At 37.1% G+C, this 16,854-nt stretch overlaps 1 protein-coding gene across 3 annotated transcripts in view; it reads right to left on the minus strand.

Annotated features, from left to right (window-relative positions):
• The window catches only part of LOC150080668 (fibrillin-2-like), a 1,460,049-nt gene that overhangs the window by 553,960 nt on the left and 889,235 nt on the right, over positions 1–16,854 (minus strand). For all 3 annotated transcript variants that reach the window (XM_090381969.1, XM_090381968.1, XM_090381967.1), the window contains exons 34-35: positions 1,201–1,326; positions 781–903 (exon numbers count right to left, since the gene is read on the minus strand). In XM_090381969.1, coding sequence (XP_090238095.1) covers positions 781–903; positions 1,201–1,326 — 249 coding nt within the window. The remainder of the gene's footprint in view (positions 1–780; positions 904–1,200; positions 1,327–16,854) is intronic.

Here is a 16,854-nt window from a genome sequence, read left to right on the forward strand (position 1 = left end):
ATAGAGAAAAACAATTTGCATTTTTTTTTACAGAAACGGTGCAAAAATATCACAGAGAAATTCACTGATTGAAATGATACAATGATGGAATCTTCTTTAGTCTGGTGGGAAGAAAGAAGCAATTCTATCATTGACCCACTGGTTGGAACTGGAACAGTTTCATAAAACTGTTGGAACTGGAATGGTTTGATAAAACATTTTCCTCATCTAGTATCTCCAGTTTTGAACAGCTGAGAGAGAGAGAGAGTAATTACTAGAGGCACTGTCACTTGTCTGCACTGAAATTTCAATTCCTCTATCAACATAGCAGTAAAAACCACAAATTGTGATTTCATGGCCCACTGACTCAACCCATGATAAGACTGAAAATCAAGTCACAACACACACACACTATTGAAAAATTTTGTAAATTGTACAGATTAATTTTGCAAGAATGATTAAAATAATCATATCATATTAATAAGAAGCAGTAAAATTAATGGGAGAACATTTTAGAAGGAAAAATGTTCTCAGCTAGCATTACAAAGGATGAAAAGATAAATTGTCTTAATACATCTATGAAGATAACTTATTTATTGAAAATACTGTGATGATATTATTCATAAAATACTCAACAATGTTTAAGATATGGCTAAGAGGATGGTTTATTTGGTTTTGCTATTTTATTTTAAAATTTAAAATGATGATGCAAAGAAGCATGCTTATACAGTATTTTCCAATTTATTCAGGGAACTTTTTTGGAAGTGAATTTTACTAAATTTTGTGATTACTTAAACATACCTATGCATCCTGCACCACTAGAAGCTAGCTGATAGTTTGGTGGGCACTGGCAAATAAAAGAAGCAGGTGTATTAATACATGTCCCATACTGGCAAATTTCAGGATTTTCGCATTCATCAATATCTGAAAATTACAAATAGCAACTTAATTTTTCAAAAAAATTCCACAGAATAATCACAAAACTATGAGTAAACATTATTTTTAGTAATTTTTATTTAGTAAACTCATATATAGTAAATAAATTACAATAATTTACTTCAGTAAAGTGAGAAAGAAGAGAGAACTTACTATTATAAGAATAATGTAAAATATATACTGTATATAAATGTAATCAATATAAATACCAATATAATACAATATTACAGACATTATAAATAAGTTTGAATAAGAACAAAATAAATTTAAAAAAAAAATTCTTGCCTGTACAATTCCCTCCTGTTGAATCAAGCTGGTAACCCATATTACAAATGCAGCGAAACATGCCAAAAATATTTTCACAGCGACCAAATACACAAATGTTATGAAACATAGTGCATTCATCAATATCTGAAATAAAATACTAAATGTTAATTTTCTAGAAAATAAAGCTGCCCACAGCATATAATTTAAACATTGGCTTTAATAGTAAAAGTGGAATAACCCGAAATAAAATAAAAATAAATACATATATAAAAATACAAATAAATATGAAAAAAAAAAAAAAAACATATAAATTAGGAATATAAAGATAAAATAAAATCAACAAAAAAGCACACAAAATGTAGAAGTGTTTTTATATCTATATACCCCTTTGTCAATTCACTAATAGTAGTAGCTCACAAACAATCAAAAGGCAGAAATTTATATCATGTAAAAAGCAACACAGTGGGCGGCACACTACACTCAACACCAGGAAAGGAAAACAAAAAGGAGGGGAATGAGTATTAAAAAAAAAAAAAAAAAAGAGATGTCGTCTGTGCTCTGAAGGCAGAAGCAATTAATGCCTCACAGATGCTGTACCAGTGGTCATCAATGCATAAGATAATGGGCTTCATAATGGAATGTATATAGTATCCTCTGTTACACTGGGACCTGATGTAAAAATATGGAGAGCCTCAAGCCATAACAAACACTATACTTGCAGGCAGCGGTGTGTTATCCTATAGGCAAAAAAGACATCTGCCTAGGACTCCGATCAGAGGGGGGAGCACCAAAATCACTGTTTAAAAAACTCATTGATGTTTTTTACTAATATTTTTAAGTGATTTTTATTGGAAACTGAACTTTTTACTTGCCAAGGTCAGTGAATTTTAAGATTAATTTGAAAATTAAGTTTTTTTTTTCAAAAATGGTTTTAACAACGTTGATGAAATTTTATAAGCAAAAAGGCCTGTGTTCTGGATTCATATTCAATAAAATATTGGTGCCACAGAGTGGACATGCACTCAGCCATTGCTGAGCACTTCTGGCCAACCCAGCACAACATTGATCCACACCGAAACATCATAATTATTCATTGATCCTGCCATTACCATCGCCGCATCTGGTTAGAATTGCTGAACATCTCGTGCTGCAGTGAATCCTTTAACCGAAACAGAGGATGTCGGGTCCATCCCATTACTGAGACGACCATCTTCTTGGCTGACAAATGGTGGTATTTACAATGTTCTCAGGCATTATAGCTACAACTGCAAGCATTCTCTTCTAACAGCTAATTGTTACCTGCACCTGTAGCATGCAGTTCACCCACCATACATGACTGCCATGGCATGCACATGACATTCTGTACATTTGTGCATCAACGGTCACAACTGATGAAGGATGCCCTCACGTCCAAAACCTATGTATTACTTTCCTGTATTTTTACCTGTGTTTTTTGTTCATAGTAAGCATTAAATGTATTTTTACCTGCAACCTGTTATTTCCTTTCTTTCTATTTTGCTCTATGGCACAATACTTTATTGAATACTATATTGATGAAATTTTATATTTAGTTCTTATGTCATATAATTTGTTTGTTTTGTTGTCACAATAAAATGAAATTGAAAAAGTTCTTTATTAGTTATTTCTTTAGATGGGGCCCCCAAATTCCATTTTTGCCTTGAGCCCCATGAAGGTATAACGTTCAACTGCTTGCAGGCATAGTTGACTATTTCAATCTTACACAGATTGAGTCAGCTATGTGCTTACACCTTTGCCTGCTCAGAAAAGGCAGAGTAGGCAAAGATAACTATTCAAATCCCTCATGCTCAGTAATACACTCCCTTAAACCACAGATTTTGCAATTGGTTATGGATGTGGAGGTCTCACTGAAATACCTTCCTGAAGAAATCACCATGAAGATACATTTAAAGATTGCCAGTTTAGTGAATCAGGTATGTCCACTCTTCAAACACTTAGCCACCTGCAAAGGGTTCATCCTTTCAGCATTATTTCATCAACATGATTAGATGTTCCCCCAGCAGATAAAGGTCATCAAACTGTGATTCTACATAGGGCAGATTATAACCATAAAGCTTTTGATCTTCTCAAGGATCCTGCCATATTATACGGGGATTGACAAACCACTAGAGGGGATTTTGAGAAAACTTGAAAACAGTATCAATGAACTGCTGCTGTGTATGTGGCTTAATCAGAAAAAGATTGATAAAGATTTGTATTGGTGGCTTAATGCTTTTGGATGCCAATTATCACAGTTCTATTATTTGACAAAAATACAAATACACAAACCTGGTATTCTGTTAAGGCTTGTTGCAGCATCTTGGCCTATGATATATCAAAATATCCCAACCATCTCTATTATACATGCAGCTGAATGTATTGAGGATTTACTGAGCAGGGACTGACTTTGTTGACCGTGCAGGATATTTGTTTAGTCTTGAGTTTATGTCTACTGGGGGCACCACATTCAATAGTCTTTTATTTCAGCAGGTTCAAGGCACCACTGTGAATACCTAATCAGCTCCACCACTGCTAAAATTGCTATGGGGTTACTGGAAAGCAGAATTTTTCAGCATCTGCCAGTGCTGGTCAAGCTTTGATAACAATATATGAATGATATGGTTTCATTCATTTATAGAGATTCTCAGGTCTCAGATCCCAGGATCTTTAAGTAAGTTTACCATGAAACTGTAATTTAGCGATGTCTGCATTACTTGGACATCATGGTGTGGTGGGCTGGTCCACACTTAGAAATGTTAGTCTATAAGAAACCTATGTGCATGGATCAGTTCACAAATAATGCCTCAGCCTAAGCTTAATACCATTTATATGGTACTGCTCATACCTTGTTTAGGCAAGCGCCACAGCCACGATTCTCAAAGAGACTATGAGATTGTTAAGATGAAAGTGAATACCCAGACTGTGTCCTTGATCTTCCACAATTATTAGTGTGTGACACAGAAGGGTAAAAAGACACATGAGCACATGACGTTGTCATGTGCTCATGTGTTTTTTACCATTCTGAATTTGCTGCAATAACCTTCCTTCCCCCCATTACCTGGTGAGCACTTTGCCATGATACTGCACAATTATCACATTTATTGCATTCTTACTGGCAGGAAGCTCCAGACCGTCATCTCATGGATTAAGATACTCATCCTGATATTTATGCAGAGTGGAGATTTGTTATACTGGAGAATCTTCTATGGGATTTGATACACTGGAGAATCTTCTATGAGGCTTGAGGATTGTATATCTGAACATGGAGTCATTCAAATGGCTAACTTTGTCTACTCAGCCATCACTGAGTGCTTTTGGTGTGAGAAGCATGGTTGACTTGATTGGCATAAGGTTTAAAGAGTCAGCCACACCCAGAATTACCATATTTGTTCTTAGCTTGAGGGTCTCGATAATTTTACATAAAATCCCAATTAAAAATCATAACAGAATTATTTGTATACATGTTATGGAGTCCATTATTTCATGTAACAATTACCAATGGTACAGCATCTACGAGGCATTAATTGCTCACTCATTCTCAGGACATAATTAACTTTTCTTCTTCTTCCTTTTTTTCCCTCACCTCCCCTTCCTTTTCTTTTCTTGGTTTCTTTTCCCAGTGTTAATCATAGTGTCAATCAATCTACAAAATCTTTCACATTATGTCTTGCAGAATGAATTTCTATTTTTTAAGATTGCTCATAAACTACTTCTGGTGAGTTGATAAAAAGGTATAAAGCTCTGAAAACTCTCCCCTCTCTCTCTATCTCTTTCTTTTTACACATACATTTAATTTCTTTTATTTTATCTTTATATTCCTGTTATATATGCATATTTTATACTTTTATTTATATTTTTATGGATGTATTTATTTTTATTTCATTTCAAAATATTTTTATTTCATTTCAATATATTTTTACTATTAAAATCAGTTGTATTCTGTCTAGTCAGTGTGACAAGAATTTTATTATATACTATAATTCCTGACATTTAAGACCTTTTTGCTAATACTGACTATATTTTATTTCCTTTTGTAAATATTATGTGGCATTTTGAAAGGTATTATTAATAAACTTAGTTCTGTTTGAGAAGATATTCTTTACATTTTATAAAATTTAAAATAGCAAATCATCATCATCAGCCATTTTCAATCCACTGCAGGATGAAGGCCTCTCCAGCAACTTTCCAGTTCCTTCTGTTTTGAGCACTGGCCATCCATTTACTACCCAAGAACTCATGAATTTCATCTCTCCATCTCCGCCTTTGTCTTCCAGGTTTTCTTATGGCTCCTCTTGGGTACCATTCTGTTATTTTCTTAGTCCATCTGTCATCATGTCTTCGAGCTATGTGTCCAGCCCAAGACCATTTTAGTTCTTTAGTTTTGATAAGAATGTCCTTTACTTGAGTTTGGTGCCTAATCCATGTGTTTCTCTTCTTATCTAACAGTCTGATTTCCAATATAATTCAGTCCATTCTTCGCTGTGTAGTTCTCAGCTTCTCTTCCATTCTTTTGGTGAGTGCCCAAGTTTCACTTCCATAAGTCATGGCGGGGAGTATACATTTGTTCATTATTTTACATTTCAGACAAACTGGGATATTGCTCCTCAGTATGTGACTATATTTCCTGAATGCTATCCATCCAAAATTTATTCTTCTCTTGACTTCCAGCCATTTATCATTATTACAGCTAATAACTTGTCCCAGATAAGTATATGACTCCACTTTTTCAATTACTGCTCCTTCAATCATTATTTCCCTTTCTGTGGCATACTTGTTCATCATTACTTTTGTTTTAGCCATATTCATCTTTAGTCCAAAATCCTTACTAACTGTGCATAACTGATTAAGATTTTCCTCTAATTTTTTGGGATCGTGGCTTATGACCACAAATCATCTGCAAATTGTAAATGGTTTAGGTACTCTCCGTTCGCATTGACTCCTTTCTGCGACCAGTCTAATCTTCTGAAAGGTTCCTCAAGGGCAGCAGTAAACAGCTTCGGAGATATTATGTCTCCTTGTCGAACTCCTTTCTCGATTTTAAATTTCCTACTGTCTTTGTCTAGTCTAATAAAGGAGGTAGCACTCTCATATATTTTCTTCAAAATCATAATATGGGGTATCTATGCCTTGTCTTTCCAGTGCCCGAAACATTGCCTTATGCTGTATGGAGTCAAATGCCTTTTCATAATCCACAAATTCCAGGCATAATGGTGTTTTATATTCATTTGCTTTCTCCATTAGCTGTGATATTACGTGAAGGTGATCCATAGTTGAGAATCCTGTCCTAAAGCCAGCTTGTTCTTTCAGTTGATTTTCATTAAGTATTCCTTCTAATCTGTTAGTAATGACCCTTGTGAACAATTTGTAGATGTGGGATAACAAGCTAATTGGTCTATAATTTCCAATTTCTGATTTATCTCCTTTCTTATGCAGCAAAACTATGACTGCATTATTCCACTGCTTAGGCGTCACACCTTTTCTAATGCACTTTGTGAAGAGCCTTGCCAGTTTTCAAGTTATGTCTCTTCCTCCAAATTTTAACAACTCTACAGTAACTTCATCTTCCCCCGGGGCTTTCTGATTCTTCATTTTCTTCAATGCATGTTCTACCTCATCAGGAAGAATATCGGGTATGTCGTATGTGTTGCTACTTTGCAATCCATCTTCCCCACTGCTGGCATCATTCCCTCACTCCTTGTATAATTCTCTATAGTAGTCTTCTGCTATTTGAATTATGCCTTCTCTGCTGTTTATAAGTACACCATCGTTATTCTTCAGTTTCAGTATCATTTGTCTTTCTATATTACTGCTCATGGCTGCTGATTTAAATCCTTTGTTTTCCCTTAATGTCTGTTCTACTTTTCTTGTGTTAAATCTTCTTATGTCCTCTCTGAGTCTCTTTCTAATGGCTTTGCATAACTCAGTATACTCAATTTTCTCCCTGTCAGTGTTTTTCTTGCTCTTCATTTGTCGTCTTCGGTTCATCATGACAAGTGTTTCTTGACTAATTTTTTCTTCTTTGGATTTCTTTTTCCCTACAGGTTTCTTGGGCTTTATCACTTTCAGAAAGTTGTAGTATTCCTCATCGATATCTTGGTCCTGAGCAGTCTGCAGAAGCTCAAACTTGTTCTTAAGTTCCAGTACATACTGCTTTTTCTCCTCCTCTGTTATCTCAAAGACCTTTGTATTATTTACTCGAGTCAGTTTTTTCCTTTCCTTTCCTACATCTATATCAAGTGTACATCTTACCATTCTGTGATCACTTCCAACATTTACCTTATTCAGAACGGTAACTTCATTCACAATATATCTTCTGTTAGTAAGGATGAAGTCGATTTCATTAGTTGTTAATCCATTTGGACTCTTCCATGTCCACTTTCTGTTCACCCTTTTCTTGAAAAAAGTGTTCATTACTGACAGTCCTTGAGATTCTGCAAATTCCACAAGTCTTTCACCTATTTTATTTCTTTCACCAATTCCAAAATTTCCTATAGTTCCTCTTTCTGCGCTGTTCTGCCTTTTTCCAACCTTAGCATTGAAGTTCCCCAGAATAATAGTGTAGTGGGTTTTCTGCTCATCTAGAAGACTCTCAATTTCGGTGTACATTTCTTCAACCTCTTCATCATCATGGTTCGATGTTGGTGCATAAATCATTATAATCTTTAGCTTGTACCTCTTAGAAATCTTGAGTATTGTCAAGTCTTGACAACCTTGTTGATGTACTTTTGAATTCCAAAATGTTGTTTTTAAAATCTTTATGGACCAGAAACCCAACTCCACCTTCACTCCTTTCACTGTTTCCATTGGTGTACAGCAGATTTTCACTTGATAAACTTATAAGTGATTCATTTCTTCTTCTTGTTTCAGCCAAACCGATGATATTCCAATTCACATTTTCTAATTCCTTTTCCAGCTCTAATATCCTGTCTTCACCAATGAGTGATCTTACGTTATAACAGGCCAAGTTCAGTTTCTGTGCATGGCAGCCTGGTCGTACCCAGAGATTCTTAGCACCCTCTGCTTCCACTCTGATCCTCTTGCTGCCGTAAGAGGGAGAGTGAAAGCTGCTGGGGACTGAGGGCCATTTCTTTTGTCATGCTGTCATATGCTGGAGGGTTTGGTCTTTTCCTCTTCACGCTGACCAGGAGACTTGAAGAGAACCACTCTACACGTTCGTTGCCACCTAAGTGACGTAAGAGGACCTACCATCGAGAAGGTGTGCATGAGTGGATTTTAGGGAGGCAGGCCAACCGGACTTCTCCTAAATCTTCTGTAATAGAGAGATATTGGATCCATCAGTGTTTTAGGCTGAGTGTCTGAAAACACACAGAATACCTGTTCCCCTCTAAGCCCCAAATAGCAAATACAATTACATAAAAATTTATTTACAAACAACTTTTACAAAAAAAAATAAAAAATAAATTCTTTAAATTCTGAAACAAGACTTCCCAAGTAACTATATTCAATTATTACCATCCAATACAACATCCTAACAACTATACACCATCGTACCACAAGTAACCTCTCTGAAATATGCAAATAAATTGATCTATCAAAGTGATCAGCAGTTAACCCAAAATTAATTTTAAACATGTATATTAAATGATAAGCATACAAAAAAATAAACAGTTTCAGAAGGAAAAATGTCTGTGCAGGCTAATGTTCAGAAATTAAACAAACTGTGCTAAGAAATATAAGCACAGAGGTGACAGTGAGCTGAAGAAACACAGACAGACAAAAAATACTATTGATAGGAACTAATATTGACATGAGATAGCTCATTACCACATCTCACAATGAGATCATGGAGGATCAGGCAAGCCTTTAAGTGCTTCCACGACACATATGACTGCACATTCTATGAACTTTCATGGAAGGACTGCAGATCACAAGCCTGTGATAAAAACACACAAATGCTTAGTCTGAAGAAGGTATGGATGATGTCTGAAAAACACATAATCCTGTGCATGATTTTCTAAATTGTTCAAAGTAGTCTATCCTGTTAACAAACAAAAACCACACTGAGAAAAATTCTACCCCCACGACCCTTGCACAATCTCTCAAGGGCCAAAATTGACAAGGCTCTCATCATGTATTCCCTCCTATCAAAAGAATTGCAGTCACTTTCAAATTTAACAGTAATTTGAACTTTTTCTCAACATTGCTCTGTAGTTAAGTAAATCCTCAGATCTCTTACTTTTAATGTCATTAGTGCTAATGTGTACAGCAATATCACCTTTTGTGTCCTTAAAAGATGATATCTGCTGTACAGTTTCATCAACTTTTGCCCCTGGCAGACACATTCTGGTTTCACATATCCATTTTGCACAATATATTTCCCATTTCTCTGATGACAGTCACCAAAAGTGGCTACCTCCAGTGAGACAAGCACATTCTGCCTTGTGTTGCTGTGTAGCCTGATATGCAAGTGCAAGCTCTGCAGTTGAAGTGGGCAGGTGGGAGCTTAATGGGCCCAACTTAATTCCTTTGAGAGCATCTACCTGCTCCTCAAGCTCTCATAAATGCCCATCAGAATTCTGAGTTGATGATGCCTAATATCCTCAACACACACTCACAAAGCAGTACAATAACAACATTTTGTGAGGACATAATTTGAGGACATAATTTGAGGACAACCCCCCCCCACCCCCCAGCCACAGCACACCCACTACTTTGAGCACTTTTCTTTGCTATTCTGATCTGAGTCATGATTTCCGTTCAAATACAAATTCAATTTCATTAAGAATACTACACTAAAGTAATATACTTAAATGCAATAATAACACTACTCAATGGTTATGCAGTAATAATATGAATTACCATTATTAAATATATATATATATATTACATTATCAAGTTTAAGTTATATGTATTATGTCATTGAGTTTATGCTATAACATTCTTCATGCATTAAGAATTTGCAGATAAAAGAATCACTAGGTGCCAGTGATCATAGTGAATTGATGTGGAATTTACTTATTTAAAAAATAAGTAAATTCTTAAATTTAAAACAACTATGGTTTCCCACAGTTTTTTTTAAATATGTACAGTAACAACGTTGCCAACAACATATTCTAAATGTGAATATTCAGGAAAATAATCATGAAAGCCATTAGGCTTTTCATGCCAACTAAGAAATACTGTTCAAGGCTTAGACCTAAATGGATGTCAGATAAACAGTTGAGACATGCCAGAGAAGAAAATCCCTTGCTAAGCCAGTTGCATCCTTTCTGCTGTTCGGCCATTATGATTTGGCTCTCCAAGTGGTCTGATATCTTCCTGGTTATGCAGCTGGTCAGGATCTTGTACATTGTTGGGAGGGAGGCATGTGATTGGCCTATATTTCACCGGGTTTCTTGTATCTTCATCTTTAGTCTTCAGATTTTGATTCCTTGAGTGAGAAACTTCGGGATTGTCTCTGGGTGCCTTATCATTCGGGTGAACTGCTCTGCCAGGTGCTTGTGTGTGCAAGTGAGCTTCTTGTACCAGTAGTTGTGGACATTATCTATTCCTGGAGTTCACCAGTTGTGAGAGTTCTTGATCGTCTGTTTTACTTCTTCTTCCCGAATCTCCCACCCTCTCATTTCTTGTACATCCTTGAGTTTCTTGCGTTCCAGTTCTATCCATGTAGCTCAGCTGTTATGTCTTAATTCCCTGATTCATATGTTTCCCTAGAACTCCTCAATTGTCTTCTTATGTGCCTCCGTAATCAGGTGGGCAGGAGCAGCAGTGCTAGTGCAAGCTTCTTGATTAGAGTGGGGTTCAAGTTCGTGTCCACCAAATGCGGAGGACGTGGAAAGGTCAGGGAATGACCATCGCATATCCCAGGAGCAATAGCCTTAGTTGCTAATGCTCTTAAAACCCAAATAACCAACGAACAAACAATTGTTTTCTTCTCAGGTGGTCCATTCTCTTCTTTCCCGTCTTCTCCGAGATTCCTGTAGAAGTCTCTTTGGTCCTCATCGAAGATTCGGTTGTTTATTTTTCTCTTGGAGCTCTCTTTGTATCGGCGTAGTCTCTTGCTAACTGCAATGAGGTTCTGCTTCAATGTGTCCAAGTACTCTCCTATTCTGTGATTTTTGTCTCATGTTTGCTGTGGATGCTGTCTCTCTTGAGGATGCTCTTCACATTTCCAAATAATTTCTTACTTCTATTGCCCCGTTGGTACTGGATCAATTGGCCTATCTTGACTCTTAATTCTTCTATCTTCTGCTGAAGTATTCTTTCCCAAGCTTGTGGTTTCTTCTGTTTTCAGTTCTTCTGCTGCTGGTCTCTCGCTTCTCTTCCGTTAATCCTCATGGCTGCTACCGCAGCACAATACATGGCTGTGTGGATGGCCTCCAGCATTGCACCATTGATGCCGAGGTAATGCAGTATTATGTGCCATCTGAGGTTGTCTGTGACTTTCCCCAAGGTTCTATTCGGCCTCTGCTTCGGTATCACGTGAGTCTTTGTGGGGTCCATTCCTTCGAATTCTGTTAGGCCTTCTTCCCCTCGTCCTCTATTCTGGATATCATGACCTTGTCTCTTTCCACTTCAGCTGCTGTGGGTTGTACTTCTCCTTGCTCTTCCCCCTCTGGTTTGGTGGTGGTATGTTCTTCCTCCTCTGGTTCCATATTCTTTATCCTTTGTAGTTGATCGCTCACATTCTGCTTGATTTTTTCCAAGATTGCAGGAGCTATCAGGTTCTTTGTGATGATGGTGCTTCTTTGGTCCACTGTCCAGTGACCTTAATATCCGGGAATCATTCCAGCCACTTGGTATGCAGTCTCGCCCTGCAAGTTGTCATATCGGTCTCCAGCTTCGTTATTTCGTAGTGTGCTTGCACGATGTACTTATTCATTTTGATGCTCCACTTCATGTGTTGGCATTTTCTCCCTTCCTGGATGGTAACTAGTGCAGTTGTGCAGGAAGGACTTCAAGTTGGTGGGGCTGGATGGTCTTGCCCTTCTCTTGTGGTAACCATATAGGGGACAGAGCCACTCACTCCACTGTCTTCCTCGGGAGACCGTCTCTGATTTTTCGAACCGAACCCTCTGCCTAAGGCCTGAACACGAGTGACTTTATCCAGCGCCACACTTGATGCAGTATGATTAATATTCTCTGCAACATCATCCATATGTGGAGGTGGACCTCTTTAGCTTCAGCTTATATCCAGTTGTAGTTCTCGGGAGTAACAACAGATGGCGCCACAAGTGCCTCAGCCACCACTCCGACCTTGGGGTAGGTAGGTCCCTTGTTGAAACTTTCACGATGCTTATTTATTTATTAATTTTTATTACTATTAATTTGTTTATTATTATTATTCTAATTTATTACTATTATTATACCGGTCTCCCAGCGTGATGGAGCTGCATTCGCTTCTGCCAAGGCGGTACTCGATTATTATTATTATTAGCCATATGGTGCAAGGAAGCCTGAGGCTTTTCCTGCACCAGTCAAAAAAAATATATAATAATAATAATAATTTTCTGAGTTACCCTGAGAAAAAGAGGAGAGTCAGAAGCAGAAGGGAATCACCAAGAAAGAGAAGAATGATGATATCTAGCTCAGGACCCTGGGTGTGTCAAGCTCATACTCACCAGATGTGAGCCCCCTGGGGTAATGAGAAATCTCTAAAGAAAGCCAGGAAAAGCAAAGACTTTTTTATGTATAATAACAAAAGAAAGAAGGAAAGGATTGAATCACATTGGTCCACTTGATATAGATGGTTTAACTGTTGATGAACCTGCTCAGGTTGCTGACAGGCTGAATAGATATTTTGAATCTACATTTACACATAAGGGCTTCTGTATGGAAGGGAATGCCAGAAGTTTATCAAACTCTAACTGTGAGATGAATGATTTTGTGAAAACTGACAAGCAAGTGGATGAGAAATTCTTCGAGCTAAACAAAAAAAAGAAATGCACTTGGGTGGATGGGAAACTTTGTGTCTTTTATGTGCAACAGTATCAAAAGCATTCAGGAAAGCCTTTGATACTGTTGCACACAAAAGACTGCTATACAAATTGGAGCAGTGTGGCATTAAAGGAAAGTTACTGTTGTGAATAAGGGGGGTGATTGAGTGGGAGAAGACAGACAATGGTTATCAATCATATTAAGGGAGGTAGCAAAGGAAGTAAACAAACTCTTAGCAATAATTATGAGAGCATCTTTGGATTCAGGGGAGGTCTACTTAGACTGGAGATGTGCGAATGTATCCCTGATTCACAATCAGGGATCATAGTGTGAAATGAGTAATTACAGACTTGTTAGCTTAACTTCTGTTTTAGGAAAAATAATGAAGTCACTAGGTGCAGGACCAGCTACACAGGAGTGTAATTATACTTCGATCACAACATGGGTTTGTTAAGGGGATATCTTGAGTAAACAATTTTATTGGATACTATGATGCAGTGACAAAAGAATTGGATGTAAAAAATAATTTTGATATCATATACTTATATTTCAGGAAAGCTTTTGATCTGTTGCATATAAAACACTGCTGTACAGATTGGAGCAGTGTGGCATTAAAGGCAAGTTACTGCTGTGGATAAAGGGATGGTTGAGTAGGAGAAAATAGAGAATGGCTATCAATGGACACTGCTCTTCATAGACTAATGTTGTTAGTAGAGTCCTACAGGGTTCAATGCTGGCCCCATTGTTGTTACCTTTATTTATTCATCATCATCATCATCATCAGCCATTTTCAATCCACTGCAGGATGAAGGCCTCTCCAGCAACTTTCCAGTTCCTTCTGTTTTGAGCACTGGCCATCCATTTACTACCCAAGAACTCATGAATTTCATCTCTCCATCTCCGCCTTTGTCTTCCAGGTTTTCTTATGGCTCCTCTTGGGTACCATTCTGTTATTTTCTTAGTCCATCTGTCATCATGTCTTCGAGCTATGTGTCCAGCCCAAGACCATTTTAGTTCTTTAGTTTTAATAAGAATGTCCTTTACTTGAGTTTGCTGCCTAATCCATGTGTTTCTCTTCTTATCTAACAGTCTGATTCCCAATATAATTCGTTCCATTCTTCGCTGTGTAGTTCTTAGCTTCTCTTCCATTCTTTTGGTGAGTGCCCAAGTTTCACTTCCATACGTCATGGTGGGGAGTATACATTGGTTCATTATTTTACATTTCAGACAAACTGGGATATTGCTCTTCAGTATGTGACTATATTTCCTGAATCCTATCCATCCAAAATTTATTCTTCTCTTGACTTCCAGCCATTTATCATTATTACAGCTAATAACTTGTCCCAGATAAGTATATGACTCCACCTTTTCAATTACTGCTCCTTCAATCATTATTTCCCTTTCCGTGGCATACTTGTTCATCATTACTTTTGTTTTAGCCATATTCATCTTTAGTCCAAAATCCTTACTAACTGTGCATAACTGATTAAGATTTTCCTCTAATTCTTTGGGATCGTGGCTTATGACCACAATGTCATCTGCAAATCATAAATGGTTTAGGTACTCTCCGTTCACATTGACTCCTTTCTGCGACCAGTCTAATCTTCTGAAAGGTTCCTCAAGGGCAGCAGTAAACAGCTTCGGAGATATTATGTCTCCTTGTCGAACTCCTTTCTCGATTTTAAATTTGCTACTGTCTTTGTCTAGTCTAAGAAAGGATGTAGCACTCTCATATATTTTCTTCAAAATCATAATATATGGAGTATCTATGCCTTGTCTTTCCAGTGCCCGAAACATTGCCTTATGCTGTATGGAGTCAAATGCCTTTTCATAATCCACAAATCTAGGCATAATGGTGTTTTATATTCATTTGCTTTCTCCATTAGCTGTGATATTACGTGAAGGTGATCCATAGTTGAGAATCCTGTCCTAAAGCCAGCTTGCTCTTTCGGCTGATTCTCATCAAGTATTCTTTCTAATCTGTTAGTAATGACCCTTGTGAAAAACTTGTAGATATGGGATAACAAGCTAATTGGTCTATAATTTCCAATTTCTGATTTATCTCCTTTCTTATGCAGCAAAACTATGATTGCATTATTCCACTGCTTAGGCATCACACCTTTTCTAATGCACTTTGTGAAGAGCCTTGCCAGTTTTTGTGTTATGTCTCTTCCTCCCAATTTTAACAACTCTACTGTAACTTCATCTTCCCCCGGGGCTTTCTGATTCTTCATTTTCTTCAATGCATGTTCTACCTCATCAGGAAGAATATCGGGTACGTCGTATGTGTTGCTACTTTGCAATCCATCTTCCCCACTGCTGGCATCATTCCCTCACTCCTTGTATAATTCTCTATAGTAGTCTTCTGCTATTTGAATTATGCCTTCTCTGCTGTTTATAAGTACACCATCGCTATTCTTCAGTTTCAGTATCATTTGTCTTTCTGTATTACTGCTCATGGCTGCTGATTTAAATCCTTTGTTTTCCCTTAATGTCTGTTCTACTTTTCTTGTGTTAAATCTTCTTATGTCCTCTCTGAGTCTCTTTCTAATGGCTTTGCATAACTCAGTATACTCAATTTTCTCCCTGTCAGTGTTTTTCTTGCTCTTCATTTGTCTTCTTCGGTTCATCATGACAAGTGTTTCTTGACTAATTTTTTCTTCTTTGGATTTCTTTTTCCCTACAGGTTTCTTGGGCTTTATCACTTTCAGAAAGATGTAGTATTCCTCGTCGATATCTTGGTCCTGAGCAGTCTGCAGAAGCTCAAACTTGTTCTTAAGTTCCAGTACATACTGCTTTTTTTCCTCCTTTGTTATTTCAAAGACCTTTGTATTATTTACTTGAGTCAGTTTTTTCCTTTCCTTTCCTACATCTATATCAAGTGTACATCTTACCATTCTGTGATCACTTCCAACATTTACCTTATTCAGGACGGTAACATCATTCACAATATATCTTCTGTTAGTGAGGATGAAGTCGATTTCATTAGTTGTTAATCCATTTGGACTCTTCCATGTCCACTTTCTATTCACCCTTTTCTTGAAAAAAGTGTTCATTACTGACAGTCCTTGAGATTCTGCAAATTCCACAAGTCTCTCACCTCTTTTATTTCTTCCATCAATTACAAAATTTCCTATAGTTCCTCTTTCTGCGCTGTTTTGCCTTTTTCCAACCTTAGCATTGAAGTCCCCCATAATAATAGTGTAGTGGGTTTTCTGCTCATCTAGAAGACTCTCAATTTCGGTGTACATTTCTTCAACCTCTTCATCATCATGGCTCGATGTTGGTGCATAAATCATTATAATCTTTAGCTTGTACCTCTTAGAAATCTTGAATATTAGTCTTGACACCCTTGGTGTCTATTTATTAATGATACCAATTAATGTATATCAAGCTTAATGTCTAAGTTTGCAGATGATACAAAGGTTGGCAGAGTAGTTAACGATAGTAATGAAAGCATGCTGCTTAAACAAGCTTTAGAAAAATTAGGCAGCTGGGCTGAGAAATGACAATTGAAGTTTACTATTGACAAATGCAACATACTGCATAAGGGTAGCAGCAACCCCACAATAACGTGTAGAAAATGAAAAGGACTTGAAGGGGGGGAGGATTGTGCAGTCTGATATAAAATTTAATTAGCAGTGCAGACATGCTCTCAGGACAGCTAATGAGATTTTGTCGATGATATACAATATACAGGAATTTTGCTATCAGAGATAAGGAAGTGATTATTCCATTGTATAAGGCAATGGTCAG

The sequence above is a fragment of the Mastigoproctus giganteus genome, chromosome 9 (assembly GCF_048544385.1).
Source record: "Mastigoproctus giganteus isolate SK-2022 chromosome 9, ASM4854438v1, whole genome shotgun sequence".
In the NCBI taxonomy this organism is placed as follows: Eukaryota; Metazoa; Arthropoda; class Arachnida; order Uropygi; family Thelyphonidae; genus Mastigoproctus; species Mastigoproctus giganteus.